Source organism: Cucurbita pepo, chromosome LG02 (assembly GCF_002806865.2).
Source record: "Cucurbita pepo subsp. pepo cultivar mu-cu-16 chromosome LG02, ASM280686v2, whole genome shotgun sequence".
Lineage (NCBI taxonomy): Eukaryota > Viridiplantae > Streptophyta > Magnoliopsida > Cucurbitales > Cucurbitaceae > Cucurbita > Cucurbita pepo.
In genome coordinates this window covers 9,686,386-9,709,781 of record NC_036639.1, presented here as the reverse complement: position 1 = coordinate 9,709,781, position 23,396 = coordinate 9,686,386, and the positions used below count along the sequence as shown (strand labels likewise).

At 34.9% G+C, this 23,396-nt stretch overlaps 6 protein-coding genes across 9 annotated transcripts; 4 read left to right on the top strand and 2 right to left on the bottom strand.

Annotated features, from left to right (window-relative positions):
* Window positions 1-1,284: 1,284 nt before the first annotated feature.
* LOC111789340 (lipoate-protein ligase LplJ) lies at window positions 1,285-5,764 on the top strand. 2 transcript variants are annotated; one of them, XM_023670075.1, is made up of 6 exons: window positions 1,285-1,558; window positions 1,712-1,803; window positions 2,216-2,451; window positions 3,079-3,314; window positions 3,437-3,585; window positions 5,125-5,764. In XM_023670075.1, exons 3-6 carry the CDS (start codon window positions 2,273-2,275, stop codon window positions 5,374-5,376), a joined length of 816 nt encoding a protein of 271 aa, XP_023525843.1. In that variant the 5' UTR covers window positions 1,285-1,558; window positions 1,712-1,803; window positions 2,216-2,272; the 3' UTR covers window positions 5,377-5,764. The 2 variants fall into 2 exon arrangements, with proteins under 2 accessions (XP_023525843.1, XP_023525841.1); XM_023670073.1 differs by having other exon boundaries at window positions 1,285-1,585.
* A 932-nt stretch (window positions 5,765-6,696) lies between these two features.
* On the top strand, window positions 6,697-10,718 carry LOC111788665 (agamous-like MADS-box protein AGL65). Of its 3 annotated transcripts, none has more exons than XM_023669094.1 (12): window positions 6,697-7,404; window positions 7,816-7,875; window positions 7,983-8,001; window positions 8,083-8,147; window positions 8,263-8,278; window positions 8,362-8,423; window positions 8,813-8,850; window positions 8,901-8,959; window positions 9,323-9,370; window positions 9,457-9,587; window positions 9,766-10,150; window positions 10,335-10,718. In XM_023669094.1, exons 1-12 carry the CDS (start codon window positions 7,220-7,222, stop codon window positions 10,344-10,346), a joined length of 1,080 nt encoding a protein of 359 aa, XP_023524862.1. In that variant the 5' UTR covers window positions 6,697-7,219; the 3' UTR covers window positions 10,347-10,718. The 3 variants fall into 3 exon arrangements, with proteins under 3 accessions (XP_023524862.1, XP_023524860.1, XP_023524859.1); XM_023669092.1 differs by having other exon boundaries at window positions 8,359-8,423; window positions 8,813-8,830; window positions 8,881-8,959; XM_023669091.1 differs by having other exon boundaries at window positions 8,359-8,423.
* Window positions 10,669-11,855, bottom strand: LOC111788666 (chlorophyll a-b binding protein P4, chloroplastic-like). The gene is made up of 3 exons (XM_023669095.1): window positions 11,515-11,855; window positions 11,017-11,432; window positions 10,669-10,936 (listed from the first exon to the last, which is right to left on the bottom strand). Exons 1-3 carry the CDS (start codon window positions 11,718-11,720, stop codon window positions 10,803-10,805), a joined length of 756 nt encoding a protein of 251 aa, XP_023524863.1. The 5' UTR covers window positions 11,721-11,855; the 3' UTR covers window positions 10,669-10,802.
* Window positions 11,856-12,034: 179 nt separating this feature from the next.
* LOC111788667 (expansin-A1-like) lies at window positions 12,035-13,632 on the bottom strand. The gene is made up of 3 exons (XM_023669096.1): window positions 13,474-13,632; window positions 12,610-12,898; window positions 12,035-12,514 (listed from the first exon to the last, which is right to left on the bottom strand). The coding sequence occupies exons 1-3, from the start codon at window positions 13,610-13,612 to the stop codon at window positions 12,208-12,210; spliced, it is 735 nt and encodes a 244-aa protein (XP_023524864.1). The 5' UTR covers window positions 13,613-13,632; the 3' UTR covers window positions 12,035-12,207.
* Window positions 13,633-16,376: 2,744 nt separating this feature from the next.
* LOC111789407 (thioredoxin-like 1-2, chloroplastic) lies at window positions 16,377-17,928 on the top strand. The gene is made up of 4 exons (XM_023670171.1): window positions 16,377-16,815; window positions 16,914-17,096; window positions 17,218-17,382; window positions 17,471-17,928. Exons 1-4 carry the CDS (start codon window positions 16,588-16,590, stop codon window positions 17,702-17,704), a joined length of 810 nt encoding a protein of 269 aa, XP_023525939.1. The 5' UTR covers window positions 16,377-16,587; the 3' UTR covers window positions 17,705-17,928.
* Window positions 17,929-19,772: 1,844 nt separating this feature from the next.
* LOC111789394 (uncharacterized endoplasmic reticulum membrane protein YGL010W-like) lies at window positions 19,773-22,606 on the top strand. The gene is made up of 4 exons (XM_023670155.1): window positions 19,773-20,570; window positions 21,858-21,920; window positions 22,009-22,080; window positions 22,220-22,606. The coding sequence occupies exons 1-4, from the start codon at window positions 20,223-20,225 to the stop codon at window positions 22,334-22,336; spliced, it is 600 nt and encodes a 199-aa protein (XP_023525923.1). The 5' UTR covers window positions 19,773-20,222; the 3' UTR covers window positions 22,337-22,606.
* Window positions 22,607-23,396: the final 790 nt, after the last annotated feature.

The window sequence follows — 23,396 nt, the reverse complement described above, 5'->3', positions numbered from 1 at the left end:
CGGCCTTATGCATTATTTGTTTTCCGCTACAAAATTTAAATTAAATCTGTCGATTTCATTCTCTTGTAAGAATATTCGTGAACATTTTTTTAAATCATAACTTAATTGTTTGAATTATCGCTCTTATTAAATATCAATCATAAATTGCACGAACCAGATTCATCAAAACCGCGTGACTTACCATATGGGTAGTGGAATTATTTAAATTCAATTGATGTTAAAATTGACTCAAACTCGAAGGCTTTTACCAATTTTTTTTAATATTTTAATTAATTATGGATGGTCTCATAATTCCACTACCTCAATTTTTCCTATATATAATTTGAACATGTTCTANCTTTGAAAGTCAAATTCTTAATATAATGATTAAAAAATAGAAGAATTAAAAGAAATGTGAAAAATGGGTTGGTCGAAGGGTGAGTGGGACAGTGTGTGGAAATTAAGATACCTTTCCCTGCCATTACAAAATTCTTATCTAATTTTTGAATTGATCTTAGATCGGAGTTTGAAGTTCTGTCTAAAAACCAATCAGTAGTCTCGAATCTGTTAGCAATAAAACATGAGCTGTTAAAAGCTTCAGCAATGTGAGCATGAGCAGAGTCAGTCCGAGCGTATCATTGATTACAGCGGTCAGTATAATGGCCCTCCATGCGGCATATTTGGTAGCGAGGTGATCGACGACCCTGACCTGAGTGGGTTTGTCTTCGGTTAGAAGAGTTAATGTCATGGGAAAGAGAATGACTTTGCTAATTGGTACGGGAAGCAAGGTGACTTCCATGGGTGCAGGCGCAATTAGTGGGGTTTTGTTATACCACAAAAATAGAGTCAGAAAACTCAAGAGATTGCTCGAACAAGTTCAAACTTTTAGTTTTGAAGACTAAATCTGCAAAGTAGGGGAGAAGGGTAAAAGCCATATGAGAAGTAGAAAAGATTAAAAAATCGGTGTTTAGAGAATAAAGAAACCAGTACACTTTATCAATGTCCTCAACGAGAGTCCGCCAATGGCATAAAACTAGTAATAAATTATTTTGAAAGTACGGGCATACATAGCAACACATTTGGTGTCACGTTTCATCAGCTACAAGTCATCCTTGCATGAGCTTTAGAATGATGATTGAACGTAATCTCCAATGCAAGCCAAACGTCATGGGCAGTGGAGAGATCAACGACAACGACAACAACGACAATATATATATATATATATATATATATATATATTAATTGATTTGAACTAACAATGAAATATTATTTTGTTTTGAATATAAGTTGTGGGATGTATGTAAAAGTTGAATTAACATTTAGTTGGAGATGGGAAGAGGAGGAGAAGATGTCGAGCGGGGGTACTGGTAGAGTTGAAATCCATGGACTTCAACAAACCTGGTCTGAATTCTCAAGGAACCCACAGCTTTCATCTTCTTCCCCTCCCGGAAAACCCTCAATTTCGCAATTAGGGCACAACATTCTTCGTTCTCTTCTGTACAATCAGATTTTGAATTCCGTCGTCGCATTGATTTTCTTTGCTCTCCGATCACTATTCTTCACGGGAACATCACTCTCGGTCTCTGCCGCCTACCAATCGTTTTCTGTAATCCCTTCACCTGCTTAGAATCAGATTATATTGTTCTTCTGTGCTATATCGAAGATGGCTAACATTGATTTCCATTTTAACATTTCTTCCAATGTTGGGATCATATTTGTTTTTCAATTTCAGGTCTGAGGCTGAAGTGATATAGTGGATTAACTTGGAATATGATTTTGGTGTGTTTTCCAATCTGATTCTGATGCTTATCTAGTGACTGACTGGTATATCGTCTCACCCTGGATTCCTTGAGCTTTGAATAACCTGAAATCTATTTAAACTTTTAGTTTCTTGTTATAAATATGATGCAAGTTTCTATTTACTTGAAAATAAGGAAGTGTCACACTGGAAACCAGTTGCAAATCCATGAATTTCTAGGGAGATTGACGAAATTCCTGGTGTTAAATCCTATGGCTAGGCTAACATTTTTATTTTCATAAGGCACTGTGAGTATTAGTTCTGAAGTTGTTCCTTTTTTTAAATATTGTATTCTTCTTTCAGGAAAGTGTGTATTGCCTTCCACGTTCATTTCATAATGTGGTTCTTATATAATACATTTTGAACTTGACTTGTAGAAGATATAAATGCAAACAGAAGTCTTTAACCTTTTGATGCACATGCTTCGTTGTGATGCAGGGAGTTTTGCTAGTAGGAGAAGAAAAGGGACGTGACTATTAAGTATTTGGCTTTCCAATGACGATCTATCAAACAAGAAACATTGGGCATCCTTTGATCAATCTTGTGAGATTGAAAGGCTTTCCTATTCTGCGGCAACTACAATTGGAAGAGCGCCTACTTCGAAACTCATCAGATAATTGGTGTATCATAAATGACGGAACAGACAATCCAGCTATTGTGATGGGCGTTTCTGGGTACTTACTTTACATGCACTTCTATTTCGAAATAATACACTGTCACTACAAGTTGGAATGCGGTTTACAATTTAACCAAGTTTCATTTTCATTTTGGTGTTCCCTCTCTAAATTTTTTTTCTTTTCAATACGCCTCTTTATGGTCCGCACAAATTGGGTATCATTTCGTACTTACCTTTTGAAGGTGCATGGTTAGAACTTTGTTGTATCCTTTTGCCAAATCATTGGAAAGTTTGTTTTTATAAGCAAAATGCCATCTTTGTGAACTTTTCTGAATGTAGAAGAGTTGCTCTTTCAATTCCTTGAACTGGCTGTATTGTTCAGGTAGAGAGAAACTAATTGAACTTTTATGTAATAAGTAATAAAGTCTCTTTTACATGGATTAGGAGCAAATTTGTGATAGTATACTTGACNGAAGTCTGCTTTTACATGGATTAGGAGCAAATTTGTGATAGTATACTTGACTAGCAATTTGGATGGTTGTGTTTAGTACTGAACAGNACTAGCAATTTGGATGGTTGTGTTTAGTACTGAACAGTCGGTACCCCAACTTCAGGGTCTTCTGCTCTCTTCTATTTGATTTGTGCATTAGTTAATTCATTCTGAAGATTATTGAAATCTGCACAGGAAACCTGATGAGCTCCTTGACATCAAATCTGTGTTAGGAGATCAAATTCCAGTCATCAGAAGGTTCACTGGGGGTGGAACTGTTATTGTTGATCACAACACAGTGTTTGTCACCTTCATATGTAATAAAGATGCCGTAGCCGGACTAAAACCGTTTCCTCAACCTATCATGTCCTGGAGTGGTCTATTATATAATAAAGTATTCCAAGGAACTGATTTTCATCTTCGGGAAAATGGTAGGTAGATTGAACTCTTTAGAATAGACGCCATCTCAACTTATTCATATAACTCTGCGTGCGTTCAGTTATGTATAAGATTAAACGTTTGGACGTTGACTATTGTTTTTTTCTGGATATAGATTATGTCTTTGGTAACCGTAAGTTTGGTGGAAATGCTCAGTCCATTACTAAAAGCCGGTGGATCCACCATACATCTTTTCTGTGGGACTATGAGGTTAGGAATATGGCATATCTGAGACATCCAAAACGGGTTCCTGATTACCGTGAGGTATACTTTATTGTTCATTGCATTTTTTTTTCTTTCCAAACTGGTTGCATATTTTATATACTCGTTTTTCCAATTCTGAGCCACACTATAGCAATTCAAGATGCAAGTATATTTAACAGGTCCAAGAAAAATATTTAATTCTCTTTTTTATTCTTATTAATCATATTATCTCCCCGTTAGTTCATCCAAAATATTAAGCTATGACCTTTGATATTATTGTGAACTTCCTTGATAATTGCCATATCTAGGTCTCCTAAGATCATCTTGAGGTTGCAATTAGGAATATCCACGTCTTGGGTTGAGTTAAAAATGTTTGGGACTCAATCCAAATGTTGAGTTAGCATATTTGTCCAACCATAATGAGACCCAAGTTAGGTGGTGCCCAACCCAACATGAACCTTATACTAGTTTGATTGAACTTGTTATGGCTATTCATCTTTTAAAAAAAACGTGTGAAAGAACTTTGAAAATGATAGAGCGGTGGCTAATTAGCCAGTCACACATTGGCTAAGTAGCTGTATGTTCTGTGTGAATGGTTAGTAAGCTCACCTAAAGCAATGTCGTTTGACAGCCGTTGCAGTGATGGTAGACCGTGTAGCTTTTCACTCCAAGGCTGTCAAAATGCATTTCTTCAAAACCATGTTGGGATAATGAAAAAGATAGCATTTAAGGATTCAGTGACCTAGTTTCACACCCTGAACCTGAATTTAATATAACAAATAGTTCAACATGCTATTTTATTTTATGAAAAACAACTCGGATATTCTAAAGACTTGAAGCAATTATTTTCTATAAGTTGTAAAGGGAAATAAACCTTATAATAGAGTTATTTGGTAACCAATATGATTTGGCCCTATGATCAATTAAGGCCGATGTAAATGAGTTCAAACCATCATGGCCACGTAACTAAATATCCTAAGAGTTTCTTTGGCAATCAAAGGTAGTAGTGGTCAGACGGTTGTCCTATAAGATTAGTCAAGATGCATACAAGCTCATTTAGATACTCACAGATATTGTGCAACCCAAACTAACTTTAGAAGAAAACCATGATCCCAAGTCTTTCTACCATCTTTCCGAGATCTCTAATGAAGCTTGTAACCTTACCCTAGTCATTTTGGTTGATTTGTTTGGGTCCCTCGGACCATCACCCTAGTGGCAATATAGATTGGAGCAAGTTGAAAATTAAAACGCATATTAACATGACATTCATTTATTATTTGATATTTTGACATGGTTAATAATGTTATACACAGATGCTGCCCTAATTTGGCAAATGAATGTATGGATGAAGTAACAATGTGTTCAATACTGACAGAGATCCTTTTTTAATGCCTTNAACACAGATGCTGCCCTAATTTGGTAAATGAATGTATGGATGAAGCAACAATGTGTTCAATACTGACAGAGATCCTTTTTTAATGCCTTTGGTTTTCTGAATTATATTTGTGCTAATTCTGAAAGAAAAAAAAGTATATATTTGCACAAAATGCAAACATTCAAGCTTACTAACATTTATATGTGCTTAAAATTTCTATTCAGGCAAGGAGCCATTTGGATTTTATATGTAGCTTGAAGGACTACATGCCAAGACAGGTATTTATTGATAAAACAACAGAAGCAATCGAAACTCAGTTTGGCACGAGTTTAAAGCAATTAGAAGAATGTGAATATTCTTCGACTGGAAACTGTAGTCCCACAACTAAGGTGCTGACAGAGCAAGAGTTGGAAACAGCTGCAGGTTGTGTATCACAGGGTAATAAGCTCGAGAAGGTCTTGGGCATAGCATTATGATAAGTAATTTATAAAATAATCATGGTATGATTATATACCATATACCCCTCATTTATTCTTTAGGCGGGGAATATTCTTGTTCTTGATGTTGAGATTGAATTAGCATAGCATGCCCACTGCCTAATTCTAGTCACAGTGCACTGTTAGCAAACCTCGAGGCATATTGTAGATGGTCCAGATGGTGGTTTTGCCTCTTCCTGCAAAAAGGCCTTTGGCTCTAGACCTCTGTTTCCAGACTAATTTTGGTGTCTCAAATACTAACCGCGAGGGTTGTCTATCCTTAAAGTTTGGCTTGACTAAAAAGATTTATGGCTCTATTTGAGTCTGGCTGCAGTGAAAAGAATAAATATATTTTTGTTGTGTGATAGTAGTTATACATACATATCAATCATTGCCCCTTCAGATGTTATTTGAAAGTGATATGAGATCAGCTGTAATTCCTTTTTTCTCTGCCAACAATTGTTTTTTATGGGTGTGAGGACTTTCGAATTCTTGACTTTTTATGGATGATTTAGTAATTTAACTAATTGAATTGCGTTCAAATTGATAATTAGATTACGTTTAGAATGTATTTATTTTGTTTTATATAAAATTAGATTATGTTTGCATAAAATGAAGGTAGTTAGGATGGGGTTATAAACTTAAAAGGATATTTAATAAAAGATATGTTTCGACTCAATAAAAATGTTTTTTAATAATTAGAACCAACGTATTTGAACTTGTCGGTTCAATTCAAAAATCAAAATAAATGTATTCAAAATTGGATTGAACCGCACATTATACATCTTTAATTGTATTAAGTTTTTATTAAAAAAAATGATTTTCTCTAATGAGTCTAGTTAAATTATTGGTACATATAAAGATTGAATGTAATCTAGGTTAAATTTTTATTTAAAAAGATTAGTAATTGATTTGATTTGATTTGATTTTTAATAATAACAAGAATGTGAATATATTATCTTGTTGAGAAAGGAATTTGGAAAGAGAAAGGAAGGGGGGGGGTTGGCGTTGGGGTTGCGGGTTGCAAGTGAAAAACGAGTATATCATTGATAACGCCATTGCTGAATCGACCAAACGATTTCTTGCTGATTGGTTCCGCTAATTTTCACAGCCGAAATCTTAGGCTGACCTTTGGTGCGATCCTTCCACGCACAGCATTGCATCGCATCATGCACTTGCCTCTGCCTCTGCCTCCGCCTTCGCTCCTTACCTTCCTTACCTGTTTTGCTGCCCGCCATTCTCCTTTCCTTTGCTTCATCATCCCCTTCTAACTTCCCTTCCTCCCTCTTCTTCTTCTTCTTCTTCTTCTTCTTCTTCTTCTTCTTCTTCTTCTTCTTCTTCGTCTTCGTCTTCTTCTTCATTCACTGCGATTCAATTTCCTTCTTTCACTGCTCTCCCTTCACTTCCAATTCCCTTTCCCTCACTTGGGTTCTCCTTTTTTTCCTTCTTTTTCCGCATTCCCCTTCTTAATTCTTCATCCCCATTACTTTCTTTTTCAATTTCCCCACTTGGGTCTCTCTTTTTTATGCATTTCCCTTCTAAATCTTCATCCCCAATTCCTTCTCTTCCTCGCCGCGATCGGTTTTCATCCTTCTGGGTTATTTCTATCGCCTCGTTAATGATTGTCAACAGAACATTAACGCCCTCTTAATCCCTCGGATTTTCAGCTCTACTTTCGCAACTATATCCTTAATACTCGCTTTATCTTCTTCTTCTCCTTCTTCTTCTTCAGTGCCGGTTCTTTCAACTATGCTACAACGAGCTGGACGAGTTTAATACGGTGGATAGAGATACGGTTTTTTTGATTTCATTACGATCTTTTTCTTTCTTATTTTTCCTTATAATGGGAAGGGTTAAGCTCAAAATAAAGAAATTGGAGAGTACCGGTAGCAGGCAAGTGACTTACTCTAAGAGAAGGCATGGGATTTTGAAGAAAGCTCGGGAACTTGCTATACTCTGCGATATTGATATCCTTCTTCTCATGTTTTCACCAACTGGAAGGCCCACGCTATATCAAGGTGAACGCAGGTACTATCTTCCACGCTATATCAATGTTGGTGATTCTAGTTTTTGCAACCGACATTGTTTTGTTATAGGGAATTCGGAAAACATGAATCATCGATTCATCAGTATCATCCTATTGCCAATTTTCTTTCAGGGACCTTCAATTTGTGTTGTTAGTTATCTGTAATTTATGGTATCTTTGTATTGTATCTGGGATATGGAAAAAATTAATTCATCCAAGGAAGAAATTGACTTGTTTTTTTGGAATTCCTATGACCCTATGATGCCTAATATTAGTTGTGAAAGTGTTTATACCCGAGTGTTCATGTTTGTTCTTATGTTGAGGAGAATTAGAACCACACGACACATTAAAGTTCCGAAAGGATAACCAATCAATTTCTGTCTTATGCTCAACGTGGATCTTTAATTTTTCAGCAACATTGAGGAGGTCATTACAAAGTTTTCTCAATTGACTCCACAGGAGAGGGCAAAAAGGTATAAGAACCTGTCCCTAGTGATTATGAATCAATTCCTTTGCTAACTTTTTCTGCAATGCGGTAGCAGAGATGGCTAATATATTCAATCTTCTTTCTTTGGAACAGGAAACTCGAAAGCCTTGAAGTAAGTCTCTGCGTGACCCTTTTCTTTTTCTGCTTGCTTTTGTTGTACTTATTTGTTTCCATGTTCTATTTGAGCATCTAGGCGCTGAAGAAAACGTTTAAGAAGTTAGACCATGACGTAAACATAAAAGATTTTGTGGGTTCAAGGTATTTGTCTATATCCCTCAAATGTATGTTGTACTGTTTTGTCCAAATTTCAATACTTCTACAATTGATGTTTTGTACTGTTTTTTTTCTTCTTCTTTCCTGCAATATCTCGCAGCTCTCAAGATTCTGAGGTACCAAGCTTTTGTTATCATTGCTTTTCATAACATGAGATTAGTTTTGTGCATTTTGCTAAGTTTATATAATTTATCAGCAGGAATTGACCAATGAAGTTAGCATATTGCGAGATCAGATTGCTGATTCACATAAGAGACTGAGGTGCACCTTTGGAGCTTTTGTTTTTAATGTATACAGCCTTTTCTTAGTTTTGCCTTGCAGATTAGATTGTATTGTTCTCTTTTTGCAGATGTGCAGTAGAAATCACCTTTAAGTATGAAAAAGACTATGAATAATATATCTAATCTGGTTGAAAAATAGTGGAATTAGACGAACTTGTAAGTGATAAAATCTGAAACCACAAGTTCGTGAGTTATCAACGTGAGCCATAAGAAGCCTAAGTTGCTTGCTGAGCTATTGCTATAGGCATGATCATATGCATGTTTAGTATCAGGCATGGATATCATTCTGTTTGCATGTTGATATTCTAGTGTTGCTCTTATCCATTCTGTTTGCATGTTGATATTCTAGTCTTGCTCTTGTCCCTTCAGCTATTGGAGGAATCTTGATAATATCAACAATATAGAACATCTCCAAAAGATGGAAGATCTAGCAAGGNTAATACCAACAATATAGAACATCTCCAAAAGATGGAAGATCTAGCAAGGGAGTCCCTAAATCAAATGCGTCTACACAAGGTACGTTACGTGTGTTTTAGCTGCATATATCAAAATAATTGTTCTATCCATGATTTTATGCCTCTGGTCTATCTTTTGGATTGATACTTATATCAAAACACATTGGTGCATGATTCTTGCATCGGTTTGATCTGATGTAGTGTTTTCTGGGAGATCTTAAGTTATTTTATGCTNTCATTGGTGCATGATTCTTGCATCGGTTTGGTCTGATGTAGTGTTTTCTGGGAGATCTTAAGTTATTTTATGCTGTATTTATTGAGGGCAGAGGATATGATCTTCCATGTTACCTATTCTTCTCAAGATTCTATGTTTTTTATGTGAAGAAATTGGTAGTGGCACTTAACAGGCTCTGAAATTTGGCAGGAAAACGTAAGAAGACACCAAATACTCTCACAAGACTTCACTTGCCAGGTAAGAGCAGAACCTTTCATACCCATTTTTGCTAGGATGCTTATGTTGTGAATATCTTGATCTCAATATATTTCTATTTTCCACAGTATCCGGGTGGTGGGATGTCCTTACCTTTGATGATGGACGAAATGCAAGGCACTCAACCCCTCTTATGGCTTCCCAACTATTGCAGTCAACAGATTGCTTTACCAAATGAGCCTAGCTTTCTGCAACCAGGGTGAGCCTGCAATGAACGAGACTCGTTTTTTCGAATGTCTGGCTTTACATTTTTTATTCATGCAGTCGTATTCCTGAACTCGAAACCAGATTTTATAATCAATATACTTAATGTTTATAAGGTGACAAGATAAAATAGTCCTCTGTTTACAAATTCTCTTTGTGGGGAATGTCTGCAGTGATGTTGAATGCTCCATGGCTACATCGTTTTCGAGCTTTCCTAGTTTCTTCAACCCTGGGAAGCAACTTGAAGCAGGAATCTCTGGTCAAGTTGATAGCATGCCACAAGGTGATGGGGGCTTAAATGAACTAAGTGGAACCTCTTGCTCAACTCTGCAACTTGGTGACCAATATCCATACCCTACGTGTGATGTTTCCAACTTCCAAGATGACAAGAAACTGAATCTTGAGATGGAGATGAACTTACATGCAAATTGCATAAATAATCAACTAAATGGCAAGTTGGAGCTCTCTAGAGCTCTATATGGTGATGACCAGCATCCTTGGGCTTCTATACCAGGGCCTTGTAGCATTCCAATGTATCAAAGCAATGCGTACCACCATGTACGTTCTCTTTCAACTCCTTCCTCTTAAACTTCATGTATAACTCAATCCCTTTGCTTAATTAGTTCAAAGCTATTCATATGCCAATGCACCAAAACAATGCATATTGCGATTCAGAATAGTCAATGTTTTTGCTTGTCTCGTTTGTAACTTCGATATTTAATGATCTCGTCGTCTCTTGCAGCAACCAAATTGATTCCTACAAATTTCACCAGGAATTGGAGGGGTTACAGATTGAAGAATTGTTCATCTTGATTGATGTAGTCAACATTTTTGTTGCAATGGCATCCATCTCCCAGACGAAATTGTTTGGTATATATTGGGATCAGAATGATCTTCTGCTCCTCGTTTTGTCGTTAACCGGTATCCTCGACTTGTAAATACAAGATATACGAGATCAGAGGTACATTTTTAGATTAGATTTTTGTTTTTTAACCTCCTCATGAAAGAGCTGTAACATATTTGGGTTATTTGGGTTTTCTGGTTTCCTTAGCTGTACATTGAGCTATTGTAAAACATGGAAGCAAATTTCTTATTTTTTATATCGAGTTTCGAGAAATTTAAAGAAGTCGGTACAATAACAATCCTGTACACTGATATTCCCATGTCTACAATCACATAGTTTACATATTCTTGCCTAGATTTTATTATCCTATCCCCTTAGTGTTTGGACAATAGTGTTGTGCCATGGATCTGAAATGTGCTGCAAGAAGTTGTCAAATGGACCTTTTCCAGTCACATTGTGTTGAATGATGAATCCCAAGAATGCTAACATTGCCAATCTTCCTGTAGATGATCAAAACTTGATTAGTTTCATCATTAGACATGTAATTGAGCAATTTGATTAGCTAGTTTGTTCTATTTACCATTAGCAATCTCCTTTTCCTTGGCTTCAAGAGTTGGTTCAAAGTTGAGTGGGTTGAAAATTCCCCCTGGATACCCAACATCATTTGGTGGCAAGCTGTATTGCTTGAAAATGGGATCTTGGTTTACACTTCCTGGGTTCTTTATGTCTTGCCATCTTCTGATTTCCACATAGTGGAACAGAATGAACTCGATCACAAAGAGAGTCGACGACGATGCAAAATACTCGGCTTTCCCAGCATCGTACCATTTTGGTACGTTGATGATTCCATAACTTGTGAAGACTTCAGGCAATAGCATACCTGCAACTCCAAGCATTGCCCATCGCCCGTTCACAAGCTCTGCTTGCACATACCACCTCAAGTTTTCAGGGTCCTCTGCAAGTCCCAGAGGATCAAAACCATTGTCACCTGGAAGACTGCAAACAGAAAGTTTTCCAAATTTGTTAAATTCAAATCTCAATTTCCAAATCTCGTGTTTGATATCATATAATCAAATACCTGCCATCAAGGTAAACTGGGGATGGCAAACCTGGGAGCCACTCTCCTTTCTTGGCCTCAACTTTGAAAGAACTGGGAACTGAAGAAGTTGTTGGCTTAACAGACAAAGCTCTGTTAAACTTTCCCGACGACCCCGAAAGGAACCTTGATCTTGACGCGCTTGGCCGGAATACAGCAGCCGAAGCCTGGATCATGACAATTGACATTTTTCCCTCAGGAAACTGGTCTTGAAAGCCTGGCTTTGGGTTTGAGTTCAAGAAGTGCAATTTTCATTCAAGTTTATGGTGTTCATTTGTTGTGGAAATCAAAGCTTAGAAAGCATGATACATAAGAATGATCAGATGGCTAAGATGAAATTATGAACTTTTGGATTAGCCAATAGGAACAAAAGAGCCTTATCTTTTATCTCAGGGTCCATTGCCATATCCATAAATCTAAATCTTTGTTTCAGTTGGTTGAAGAACAAATGGTGTAGGCCAGCTTTTAGCCCATGATAGAAACTAATATCTTCCCTACAAAGTGGGGCATAATGGGTGGCTATCCCTTCTATTTAGATGAACATATCAGTTGAGAACATACAGATACTTCACAAGAAGATGAAAATACATTGATTTTGTTCATATCCAAAGCTTTCCTTCTAAGAAATCTACACAACTAATACGATGAAATGATAGAAATCGACGAATTCCAAGTCTAAGTGAACTGTTTGCCGTAAAAGGTTTGTCCAAAAGACCAGCCAGAAGGGGCAACATTGTAGGACACAACCGAGCGACCATCACCGGTAATGACCCTAAAAGAGAGGGATTGTCCTACAAGATAATCGTTGCTCTGCCAGTTTTGACCCCAATTTCTGATCATGGCCCTCCAACCAGTCCTAGACCCTTTAATGTAAACAGCATGAACATCCCCTGCGCCTCCCACATTGCTTACGAGTACCAAATTGAAGTAAGGATTCCCGTCTATTCTGAACTTAATTCCTCCCCTTCTTGCACATCTAACCCTACACATTCGTTCATCTCAGATTTAGTAACTCAAACAGACACAGGCGTTGCAGTGCTACGGGATAGAAATCCATTAAACAATACGCGTACGTACCTTCGATAAGCAACCGGAACGACTCCCGCGATTGTTTGAGCGATGCTTTGGAAGGCAGGTTGAGAGAGATCGAAATGGCGGAGTGAAGGATCGCACCAACCGCCCGGAGGACAGAAGTTAGTGGCGGTGACTACGACGGAGCCGGGGAGGCACCATTTTGGGTCGCTCACACATTTGACCTCAAAACAAGCCCCACAACTCAGCCCACTGTCGTACAAGGCTGTACTCAACGCCGTCGTTTTGATCCCATAGTTCTCGCTGTATACATTGCCATATCCACAAGCCCCACCTATAATAATTTAATTTTAAAAAATGTTAAATTAATAAATAAAAAAATACTTCTAAATTTTTTTAATAGTATGCTCTAACTTTAGTAAAAAATTACTCAGTGCTTCAAAATTAATTTTAAAATACTAAAATATTATTCATATTCTTAAATTTAAAAAAAAAATTAAAAATATTCTTAATTTTTAAAAAATTCAAAAAATAACCGTTGTGTAACGGTTAGTACTATATTTCAAATATTCATAAGCTTTCATCTATAAATTAGGGTTTTTTTTTTTTTTAATTTCTAAAAAATTTAAGAGTATTAATGAAACGTGTAAAAGTACAAGCGTATTTTTAAAGAAAAATACTAATAATTTCATCGAAAGTTAGCGACGATTTTTTTTTTTTAAGACAAAGTACGAAGTTCAAGGTATTTTTTATGAAATTAACCTTTTTAAAAACATTAAAATTCATCCGTTCGAGAATGAGTGAGAGATTCAAATATCCAATCTTTTAGTTGATAACGTATATCTTAACGAGACACGATAGTTAAAGATTATAGAGTAAAGTTATAAGTTAAAAGAGAAGAAAACGTACCCAATGTGCCATAGGCATCAGGACCTCCATAGAAAGTAGCATGAGCACCATTCATCCAATTGGTTCCACGATATCCATGGACAAAGGAGCATAAAATAAAAAGGGTCACCAACAAAAACTGAGCTACAACAACACCCATTGTAGCTCTGTGTACAAGAAGATGAAGCTTCTAAGTTTGAAGTTTGTGTTGAATGTGTGAAATGCTAATGGGTTCATCCTTATTTATACTCTATTTTCAACTCCAGGATGATGTTCCATTTTCAACCCTCCAGAATGGAATAAACAAATTAACTTCAATTTAATTTTATTGACTAAAATAATATTTAAATTTTCAAAAATCAAATAATTATATTATAGAATTTTAGATAAGTAACTGTGTATGAGTTTGATGCTGACCGGCTGACCTATGTTTAAATTGATAAAATTAATAAAAAAAATGAAAAAACTAATTTTTAATTTCTCCTTGATTAAAGGGTGAGGTCAACAAGAGGTGGTCGAATGTGTGTATATAAGCACTCATCATTCATTCATAAGGTCATTGCAAATTTACCTAATTGCCCACACCTTCAATCATGCCACTATTTTCCCTCCCAATTGCCTCATTTTCTAAATACCTATTTTTTTTTTCAAAATTAAATATCATTTATCTCCTTATTTTATTGCTTAATTTTTCAATTATTCTAAATTTATAATATTGTAATTTACATTTTTCACCTAACCCAAGAATTATCATAAGGTTATATTTATAATGCTACCTTTGTTTGCTTCATTTGTAGAAGCAAGATATTTAAAGTATTTAATTTGTAGAGGAAAAGATAAAGTTTAAGAAGTTTGGGTGAAGCTAACCATGTTATTCTCTTTGTTTTTTCAAATTAGTTAGGCAAATTTCCAATATTACCCCGATGGAATTCAAACCAAACATGATATTTAATATTAAATTATAGTTTATCATATATATCATATTTGATTTTTTATTATAGGTAAATATCTACATATTTGTCTTCCATTACGACTTACCATAGTATCATATTTATCTTTTTATTTATTGCTCTTTTTATTTATTACTCTTTTAATTTATTTGATTATCTAAATAATTATGAATATAGAACTTTCTCATTGGTTTTAGTAAATATTCTTATACATAATATAAAATCTATTGAATTTTATTTTATTTTATTTTTTAAATTTGTCTCAAAACTTTAAAATTTATGTGTCTAAATAGATAGTTAATATATTAATTTTGTATGTAATACACAGAAATTTAAATAAGCTTTCCACCTATTCAATATTTTTTTAATTAAAAAATTAATATATTTAATTGTTACAAAATTAAAATTTAATGTTTAATTAGATATAAATTTAAAGTTAAAAAATGTCAAAGTTGATAAATCTATTAGATTCAAAGAACTTAATAAATACCAAATAAAAAAAATAAAAAAAGTGGACATAAATTTTAAAATTAAAATAATGAGTGAAAAAAAAAAAGAAGTAAAAATAAGATATATAATAATCCAGAGTAGCATTATTCACTAAATATATAAGTAAAAATGAAACTTGAAATATTTAAGATAATATAAGTAATTAAAATAATGTATAAATATACCTTTAAAAAAATAAAATGAAAAATAATATATATATTTTATAAAAAAAAAAAAGTGAAAAAAAAAAATGAAATTCTTAGTCCTTGCCTATTTTGTTTTTAATAATTAAAAAAAAAAAAAAAAAAAAAAAAAAACAAGTTCATGATGTTTTTTTGTCCATCAAACCTTTGTGTCTGCAAGGCCCAACCACGGCCCATATGCCATACAAAAATATATGGATCATAAGGAATATATGTAATTACTTATCTTTATATATTTATCTAATTTCTAATAATTTTTTTAAAAATTGATTTCCAAATGTTATTTGATACATAATGCTAATTAATTAATATATTGAATACGAGACGTAAATTAGATTATAAAAATAAATGAAATGAAAGACAATAGGGTACATATACATATACATATACATATATATATATATATGTATGTATGTATAAATGTATATTACATTATGTTTAAATATTTAATTAATTTTTCTAAATCCTACATTTTTTTTTGTGAGCTCACAAAGAAATCGTTATCATTATAATATAAAACACCTAGTTTGGTATATGATTTGGAATAAATATATATTTAAAATTGATAAAAAAAAAAATAATGCAATACGTAACCATTTTATTTGTAATTATTTTTACGTAATCATCACGATTTCATTTTTTTTTTTTTTTTTAAGGATAGAACTTTATATTTTAAAATTAATATTAATATTTAAAAAGTATAATAATAAAACTCACTCCAACTAACCCATGCCACGTGATACTCAGAGTAAAAGAATATATATTATTTTTCTTTACGACGGGGTAAAATAGTAATTACACACTACAGAAACACAGCATCTAGGTTAACGTGTGTTTCGATAACGACGAAAGGGGGGTAAGAGAGTAATTTCGGAAGATAAATACGTGGAAACTCAAAACTGCAACAAAAAAAAAAAAAAAGAAAAAAAAAAAAAGGAAGAAAGAAAAGGAAAGAAAAAGAAAAATCCTTATCCAAAAATTTGGAAGATAAGCGAAAATGGGAAAATTATAGTGAGTAATCGCGTTATTTCCGTTCGATCCTCATAATCCAGACCTAATCCACAATTAATCAGCCATTAATTTAGAGATTCAAAATACTAATCCACTTAAATCAATCGTTAATTATCCTGGATAAAGTCCAAATTTAAACAAAACCCACTATCCAAATCCCGAATCTTACCCTCTTCTCTCTCAATTCTTTGGATCAAATGGATAAAGTTTAATCCGAATCAGACTGCCCCACTTCTCCCATTTTCTTCCTTTCTTCTTTCTTTATATGTCTCCTTCTTCCTCCTAATTTTCCTTCTCCCTTTCCCTTTCCTCCTCCTCATTTTCGCTGTTTCTTCTCTTGGTTTTGGTTCTTACTTTAAGTATTACAGGTGGGTTTCGTGTTCTTCCTTGTTGCCAACTCGATTCTGCTTCAACCCAGATTGATTTTCAGGCTATTCTTTTAGTGGGGTTCTTCCATTTTTTGCTTTTGATTTCTCTCCGCCATGGCTTGTTCGTTGAAGACTGGTCTCTCTGTTTCCGGGCTCAAGGATAACTTCCGTTCTTCCAAATCGTCTGTGATTTCTGGGGTTTGTACTGTTAATTTAAAAGGGTCGACCCAGAAGGGCTTCCCTGATTTGCGCGTCGATTTCTTGGGGAGCCCTGTCGTGGTTTCGGATCAAAATGGCGTTAGAAACTCGAACCCTAAATCCCCAAATGTCCTAACCATCAATGTAAGCCCCAGATTTCGTCTTTGTAATAATTCCTAGTTTCAGATTTAGTGTCTCTTTGGTAATGTTGTGGTGGGTCTGAAATTGATTTGTGGTTTCAGGCACAGGCTTCTATCTGTATTGGGCGAAGTCAGAGATGGTGGGAAAAGAGCTTGAAACCTAACATGGTGGAGATCCACTCTGCACAAGCCCTCGTGGAGGCATTGCTTGATGCTGGTGATAGATTAGCCATTATTGACTTTTATTCCCCTGGCTGTGGAGGTTGCAAAACCCTTCATCCTAAGGTATATCATCTTGTTTGCTGCTTAAGTTCTTGTTCTAGTTTAAGTTTAGGGTTATGCATTAGGAATCAATTTTGAACTTGGGATTCTGGGATTTTGCTGATTGAATCCATTTCTATATCAGATCTGTCAACTAGCTGAGTTACACCCTGATGCAATTTTTCTCAAAGTTAACTTTGAGGAGCTCAAAACCATGTGCCAAGCTCTCCATATACGTGTTCTTCCCTTCTTCAGGTTCTATAGAGGTGGAGAAGGTCGCGTTTGTAGCTTTAGCTGTACAATCTCAACTGTAAGAACAATAGCCCAGATTGAACACAAAGAAAAGAATCTCCATAGCTAGAATCTAATTCTTCCCATATTCCATTTTGACATTGCAGATTAAGAAATTCAAGGATGCATTGGCGAAACACGGAACCGACCGATGTAGCATCCTTCCAGCTAAAGGGTTAGACGAATCCGAGCTCGAACGGTTAGCAATGGCGGGTGAATTATCATTAAGTTCACCATTACCATATCACAAGGAAGCAACATTGAAGGATCTATATACTTATAGTTCTTGGGACACATCAGGCAATAAAAGGGAAGAGAATCACCTGATTCTTAAAGTGTAAAGCTATGATAACACTAAGCAAATTGAAAGATTATTAGTTGATGAATTCTTTTGTTTTTGAGATTGTGTTGTACATAGTGAGGATCTGGGGTTTGCCCCATAAGCAAGGCCCTCTGGTTTTTCTTAGTGTGTGCCTTGCTTCTCTGCATTGCCAATCTGTTGTAAGAACTGGAATTGGCTATCTGTTTCAGTTTTCTAATACACAGATCATGCTTTTGGTTGCTATTCGATTCTTGTCTTCTCATATGCTTTTGAAACTATATGGAATGGTTATTAGGGAGCTGGTAGATTCTGATGAAATGGGTATGAATTTGGTTCCATCAAATGTGAAGTAAAGAATCAGATTCCCATGGAGAATGGGAAGTTGTAAAGCATCGTTGACGGTTCAACGTTTTTACTCACCGATCTTAACGGGGAAAAGAGCGATAACTGCGCAAATCAAAACACCAATCTGGATTTGGCATATGATGTCTCTAGTATTTTGTTTCGACATAGTTGTGTTACTTACATCTCGCTTCTAAGAGTGAAAATTATCCTCACATATCAACACGAGTTGTTTTCTTGCTTCTAAGAGCGAAGACTATCTCCAGAGACGAAAACGAGTTTTATCCTAGCTCAAATAGATCCGATCAACCAACATTTATCAAATTTGAAAAAGGAGCCGAAGAAATGGTTCGATCCTCTTATTTTGATTTCTCAGAGATCCGTGGATTAGGATCCTAATACCTTATAGATACAAATGGTCCAATAGAAACATTACATTTCTGAGCGGAAGAGAGCCAAATACACTTTAATTTTTTAATTTTTTGAGTTGAATTGGTATGAATTATCGGTTCACATTTTTATTTTTAATAAAAATAAAATATTAGTTTTCAGAACATATATTAATTTAATTTTAAATATTTAATTAAGAAATATTTTAATTTTATTTTAATAGTCGTAAGAAAAGGTTAAAAACGTAGTTTCTTATATTTACATATTTAAAAATTAAAAGTAAAGTAATTTCACACAACCGGAATCGACGCCGTCCAGGTTGTTCCACATAAAACAATAACAACACACGTGCTCCACTGGTCCCTCCAGCTTTATTATTATAATAAAAAATATAATATATGGAGACTTGTGGGTCCCAACTATACCCCTAAGTCGTGGAACTGACGTGGATTAACGACATTCCAACTCAGCATGACCCCACATTTAAGCATACCCGTTTCCTTTATGTCGGTCATCTTCTATATTGTTAATTTATCATATGTAAAGTTAATTACATAAATAATATATTATTAACTATTTATTTACCATTATTAATCGCCATTTTATCAATTTTTTATATTATTAATATTTTGTCTATTAACTTTAAAAAAAAAATAAACATTACATATATTTTATCATTTACAAATATCTACGTCAATTATTATATTAGAATTTTGAAATGCGCGTCCAAAAACATGAGACGGCATTCAAGAGGAGACCACTAGGAATTTCGGCATGGGTCTACAACTAGTACTTGATTGAGGACAATTCTTCATTTTCTTTTTACACGTTTTTTATTAGGCTACCGTCAATTTCTTTGAGTATCGATCCTGTGATCGTACCCCAAGTGGAGTGCATTATTGCTTTCATTTCCTTCTCTTGGACAACGTCTTCGAATTAGTAGAGTCGGGTTTCTTGTTTACCCATAATGGATAAGTCATCCCCACCAAGCAGGCAGTCACGGATCACAATATACTATTTTATTGGATAAAATGCTCATTGGTTTTTACGTTTTAAAAGATAACAACATGTGATGCATGTAGTAGCTCATCGAAGTAGTAAATCGGGTTATTACAATTGATATCAGAGAAAAACATCTCAGAGTAGAATTTAGTTCGGAGACAAACTAAGACAAAAGTTGATCAACATGCGACCCTAAATAAAAGAGGAATACATGAATCAATGGTTTAAAATAGATGAATTATTTTAATCCAATCATTTAATTAATTTGGAGTAGTCGACCTTCCTGTTAGTGGCCCTAATATTGCAGCCGCTAGTTTTGGATTTTTGGGCTACCTGATTGCTTCTACTAGTTTGATCCCTTCTCAATTTGAGATGGGCAGTGATGATCATGCCCCAATTTTAGATTTCTTGTTGCAATCATGGGTCTTGGCGCTGGCCTTCTAATTCTTTGGAGCTGTTGCAACTCTCTAATTTGGTACGCTCGATTGTCCTGCCCTTGTTTGGGCCTCTTTTCTGTGGTCATGGGAGCTTCCTGTTCTTCACAACCATTGGTAGTAAGCATTCAAATTTCCATTATTCCAATTCAAACGCGGCCGTGATATAAAAAGACAAGTCCAAAACCTGCAAATCGGATGCCAAAACCCTGCCATTCCACACATCGATTACACATATTTCGATGTGCCTTCCTGCTCTGGTTTTCGTAATCCCCTAGCTTTATCCCTCTTTTTAGTCCCATTCAATCTCCCACTTCTTTCTCACACCCATTTCTTTCTGTATTTCTCGTTTAAATTGGAAAAGTTCCGATGGGAAGGCGCGGATTGTTCGATCTCGAGAGGCATTTTGCATTCTATGGCGCTTATCATAGCAACCCAACTAATATTTTCATCCATATTCTCTTTGTTTGGCCAATTTTCTTCACTGCGCTCATGCTCTTCTACTACACCCCCTCTTTCTATTCTCTCCCCAAATGCCCATGTGGGTTCAACACTGGCCTCGTTTTGAATTTTGGGTTTCTCTTTGCTTTCATTTATGGCACTTTCTATGTTCTTTTGGATAAGAGAGCTGGATCTTTGGCGGCTTTAATGTGTCTTCTCTGCTGGGTTGGAGCTAGTGTGTTCGCTTTTAAGCTTGGCTACACTCTCACATGGAAGGTGAACGCCCTTTTTTCTTCTTTTGATTCCCGTTTGTTTGTTTTAATTCTTTCACAGATCTTTAACTAGCCCTATTTACGTTGTCTGGTTTCTGCTTGAGTTTGAATATTTGAACCATTTATGTAACTCTGTTCTCTAGAGCTTTATTTAATTCTTCCGACTTCATGGTTGTTGTGGAATTTATTGCTCCTATTTATTAGTTGAATTATGTTGGCAAACCGTCTGTTCTTAAAGAACTATGAACACATATGCTAGCTCTTATAAGGCCTTATTTCTTGTTCTGTTTTCTGATCAAAGTCTGTAAATAGATATCTCAGCTGTTGTTTGGGCTTATTTTTACTGATCAATTGCCCCACTGACAATTGTTACTGATCTTTAAATGTTGTAGCTAGAACTGAATAGACATCACCTTTCCATTTGTTTATCAAATTCGTGTAACGTCTGTGCTTATTATCAACACACTTTTCTAGCTATGGTGTTTATGAAAAAAAAAAAAAATGTTGGTTTCTGGCTGCAAGTAAAGTAAGTCATGCCGCATGCCTAAGAAATAGTTGGGTTAGGTTCAAATGACACTTTAATTTGGCAGTAAGTCTTTTCTTGATTGGGTTATATGACAAAGATCTTCTTAGAACACTGATTGATGTTGTTCTTCCTTCGACCCAACGTGTCCTTTAATCGTCCTCGTCCTCGTCCTCGTCCTCATCCTCTTGATGCTGAACTAAGCAAAACTTAGATAGACATCAATATTGAAGGGATTTTGAGCCTCTATCTGATGTACTTCTGTGAGAATTATCTCAAAGTTTTTGTGTTTGATCCCACGTTAGGGAAACGAAACATTCTTTATAAGGGTGTGGAAGCCTCTCCATATCAGACGCGTTTTAAAAACTTTGAGGGGAAGCTCGAAATGGAAAATTTAAAGAGGACAATATTTGCTATCGGTAGGCTTGGTCTGTTACATTTTGTGACGATATTTGGGACGAGATAGGTTGCAGCTATTGAGTGTTGGACCAGCTTGGAGATTAGATTCCTTTTAGATAACCTATGGCCACCTTTTTCCAAAAGTCTGCACCAGTACATAACATGATTGACATTGTATCCCTTTCTTTTTTGATATCGTCATAACTTGATAGGCACAACCCTTTTCGAGTTTCTTCGAGGACTCGACGTACTGTGATCCCCTCATTTCACATCTGTAAACTTTCGAGTACCACTTGGATCTATGTGACATGTTCAAATTATTGCAGAATTTATAGCTAAAGCTGGTTATTTTGTCATCTAATATATCAGGTAGTGTTGGCTGCACAGTTGTTCTGCTGGACAAGTCAGTTTATTGGCCATGGAGTATTCGAGGTAACTACTTAGTTAAACATCTCAAACCATAAACTTGTTTTTCAAACTTAATCCCTTATGGATGTTGCTTTTTGGTTTCACTCGGTAGAAACGAGCACCCGCTCTCATCGACAACCTTACTCAAGCTTTTCTAATGGCTCCGTTCTTCGTTTTGTTAGAGGTAAAGCTTTGCACAAACCTGTTATGGTACTGTTGTAACACTTACTTGACATAGCTGTACAGCCTATAGAACAGATCCTGTTCGACCTGCATAACAACGAAATATTAAAAAATGTTATTAATTCGTTATCTATTTACAGGTTCTTCAAGCTTTATTCGAATACGAACCGTATAAAGGTTTTCGTGCAAGCGTTAAGGCAAAGATAGAAGCGGAGAGGAAAGCCTGGCAAGACAAGAAAGCAAAAAAAAGCTCTTAGCTTGAATCTGTGTTCTAACCATACGCAGAGAATAATGTATACACATACGTACATGAACGAGTACTCGACACGTTCGTCGTAGCTTCGAATGTGTTTGAAAATTTCAGTGAACAGAGTTTGAATAAAATTAGAATGGCCCTCTTCTTACAATCCAAATCTGGGAATTGGTTTTACATTCTTGTGTTCATATGGAAAGAAACGGTGGCGTATAAGTATGAGAATATTTTATTTTTGTGTATTTTTGCTAATAAAGTTAATTGTTTTACATTATTATTTAACATCTCTTTTATAATCATTTTATTCTTAAAAAGCAGGTGGTTTTATCCTAAAGTATTATTCCCCTTTACTTGGTCAATATTTGAATTTTCTTCTTATGCTAAATGTTAATTTAAGTAATATAATACTATATTATATAATTAACACGAAGTGTAAGTACCAAAATGTCCTTGGGAATATATTCTTAATTGAATTCCATTATAATAACAAATGTAGGCAAATCAAAAAATGAAAAAATTTTAAACTATTTATAATATGACAAATTAATCTATGTNCAATGAAACGAGGTTATCATCGTGTCAGCTACAAGTAATTTTCGGTCGTGTTTATTTAGTAAGAATGAAAATGATTTTTAGCTGACACGATGATAACCTCGTTTCATTGTTTGATTTGCCTACATTTGTTATTATAATGGAATTCAATTAAGAATATATTCCCAAGGACATTTTGGTACNAGAAATAAATTGTCAATTTTTAGAGAATGAGATTCTTTATTCAAATGAGTTTGACTGATGTTTAATGAAATAAAAGAATGGGCAAAACGCCAAAATAATATAAAAAAATTTTAAACTATTTATAATATGACAAATTAATCTATGTAAAAAGACTAAAAACTCCTCGACTAGAGTTATGGACGATTTTACTTTTATTAGCTTAGTAGTTGAGTCTATTACTGATAGACTATCGTTTTGAGCGAAGTCCACAGACGACTAATAGTTTTCAGTTATAGTTACCATCATTGTTGAATATGTGTTGTTGTACTAACGTTTCAGTAATAGTATTG

Coding starts and splice junctions, on each gene's coding strand:
- LOC111788665 (XM_023669092.1), top strand. CDS start 7,220: ATGGGAAGGGTTAAGCTCAAAATAAAGAAATTGGAGAGTACCGGTAGC. Junction 7,405..7,815: donor CTATATCAAGGTGAACGCAG/GTACTATCTTCC, acceptor TTAATTTTTCAG/CAACATTGAGGAGGTCATTA. Junction 8,960..9,322: donor ATCAAATGCGTCTACACAAG/GTACGTTACGTG, acceptor GAAATTTGGCAG/GAAAACGTAAGAAGACACCA.
- LOC111789394 (XM_023670155.1), top strand. CDS start 20,223: ATGGGAAGGCGCGGATTGTTCGATCTCGAGAGGCATTTTGCATTCTAT. Junction 20,571..21,857: donor GCTACACTCTCACATGGAAG/GTGAACGCCCTT, acceptor CTAATATATCAG/GTAGTGTTGGCTGCACAGTT. Junction 21,921..22,008: donor TTGGCCATGGAGTATTCGAG/GTAACTACTTAG, acceptor TTCACTCGGTAG/AAACGAGCACCCGCTCTCAT.
- LOC111789340 (XM_023670075.1), top strand. CDS start 2,273: ATGACGATCTATCAAACAAGAAACATTGGGCATCCTTTGATCAATCTT. Junction 2,452..3,078: donor ATTGTGATGGGCGTTTCTGG/GTACTTACTTTA, acceptor AAATCTGCACAG/GAAACCTGATGAGCTCCTTG. Junction 3,315..3,436: donor TTTTCATCTTCGGGAAAATG/GTAGGTAGATTG, acceptor TTCTGGATATAG/ATTATGTCTTTGGTAACCGT.
- LOC111789407 (XM_023670171.1), top strand. CDS start 16,588: ATGGCTTGTTCGTTGAAGACTGGTCTCTCTGTTTCCGGGCTCAAGGAT. Junction 16,816..16,913: donor CAAATGTCCTAACCATCAAT/GTAAGCCCCAGA, acceptor TTGTGGTTTCAG/GCACAGGCTTCTATCTGTAT. Junction 17,097..17,217: donor GCAAAACCCTTCATCCTAAG/GTATATCATCTT, acceptor TTTCTATATCAG/ATCTGTCAACTAGCTGAGTT.
- LOC111788666 (XM_023669095.1), bottom strand. CDS start 11,720: ATGTCAATTGTCATGATCCAGGCTTCGGCTGCTGTATTCCGGCCAAGC. Junction 11,433..11,514: donor CCAGTTTACCTTGATGGCAG/GTATTTGATTAT, acceptor TTCTGTTTGCAG/TCTTCCAGGTGACAATGGTT. Junction 10,937..11,016: donor GGAAAAGGAGATTGCTAATG/GTAAATAGAACA, acceptor GATCATCTACAG/GAAGATTGGCAATGTTAGCA.
- LOC111788667 (XM_023669096.1), bottom strand. CDS start 13,612: ATGGGTGTTGTTGTAGCTCAGTTTTTGTTGGTGACCCTTTTTATTTTA. Junction 12,899..13,473: donor TGATGCCTATGGCACATTGG/GTACGTTTTCTT, acceptor AAATTATTATAG/GTGGGGCTTGTGGATATGGC. Junction 12,515..12,609: donor GTTCCGGTTGCTTATCGAAG/GTACGTACGCGT, acceptor ACGAATGTGTAG/GGTTAGATGTGCAAGAAGGG.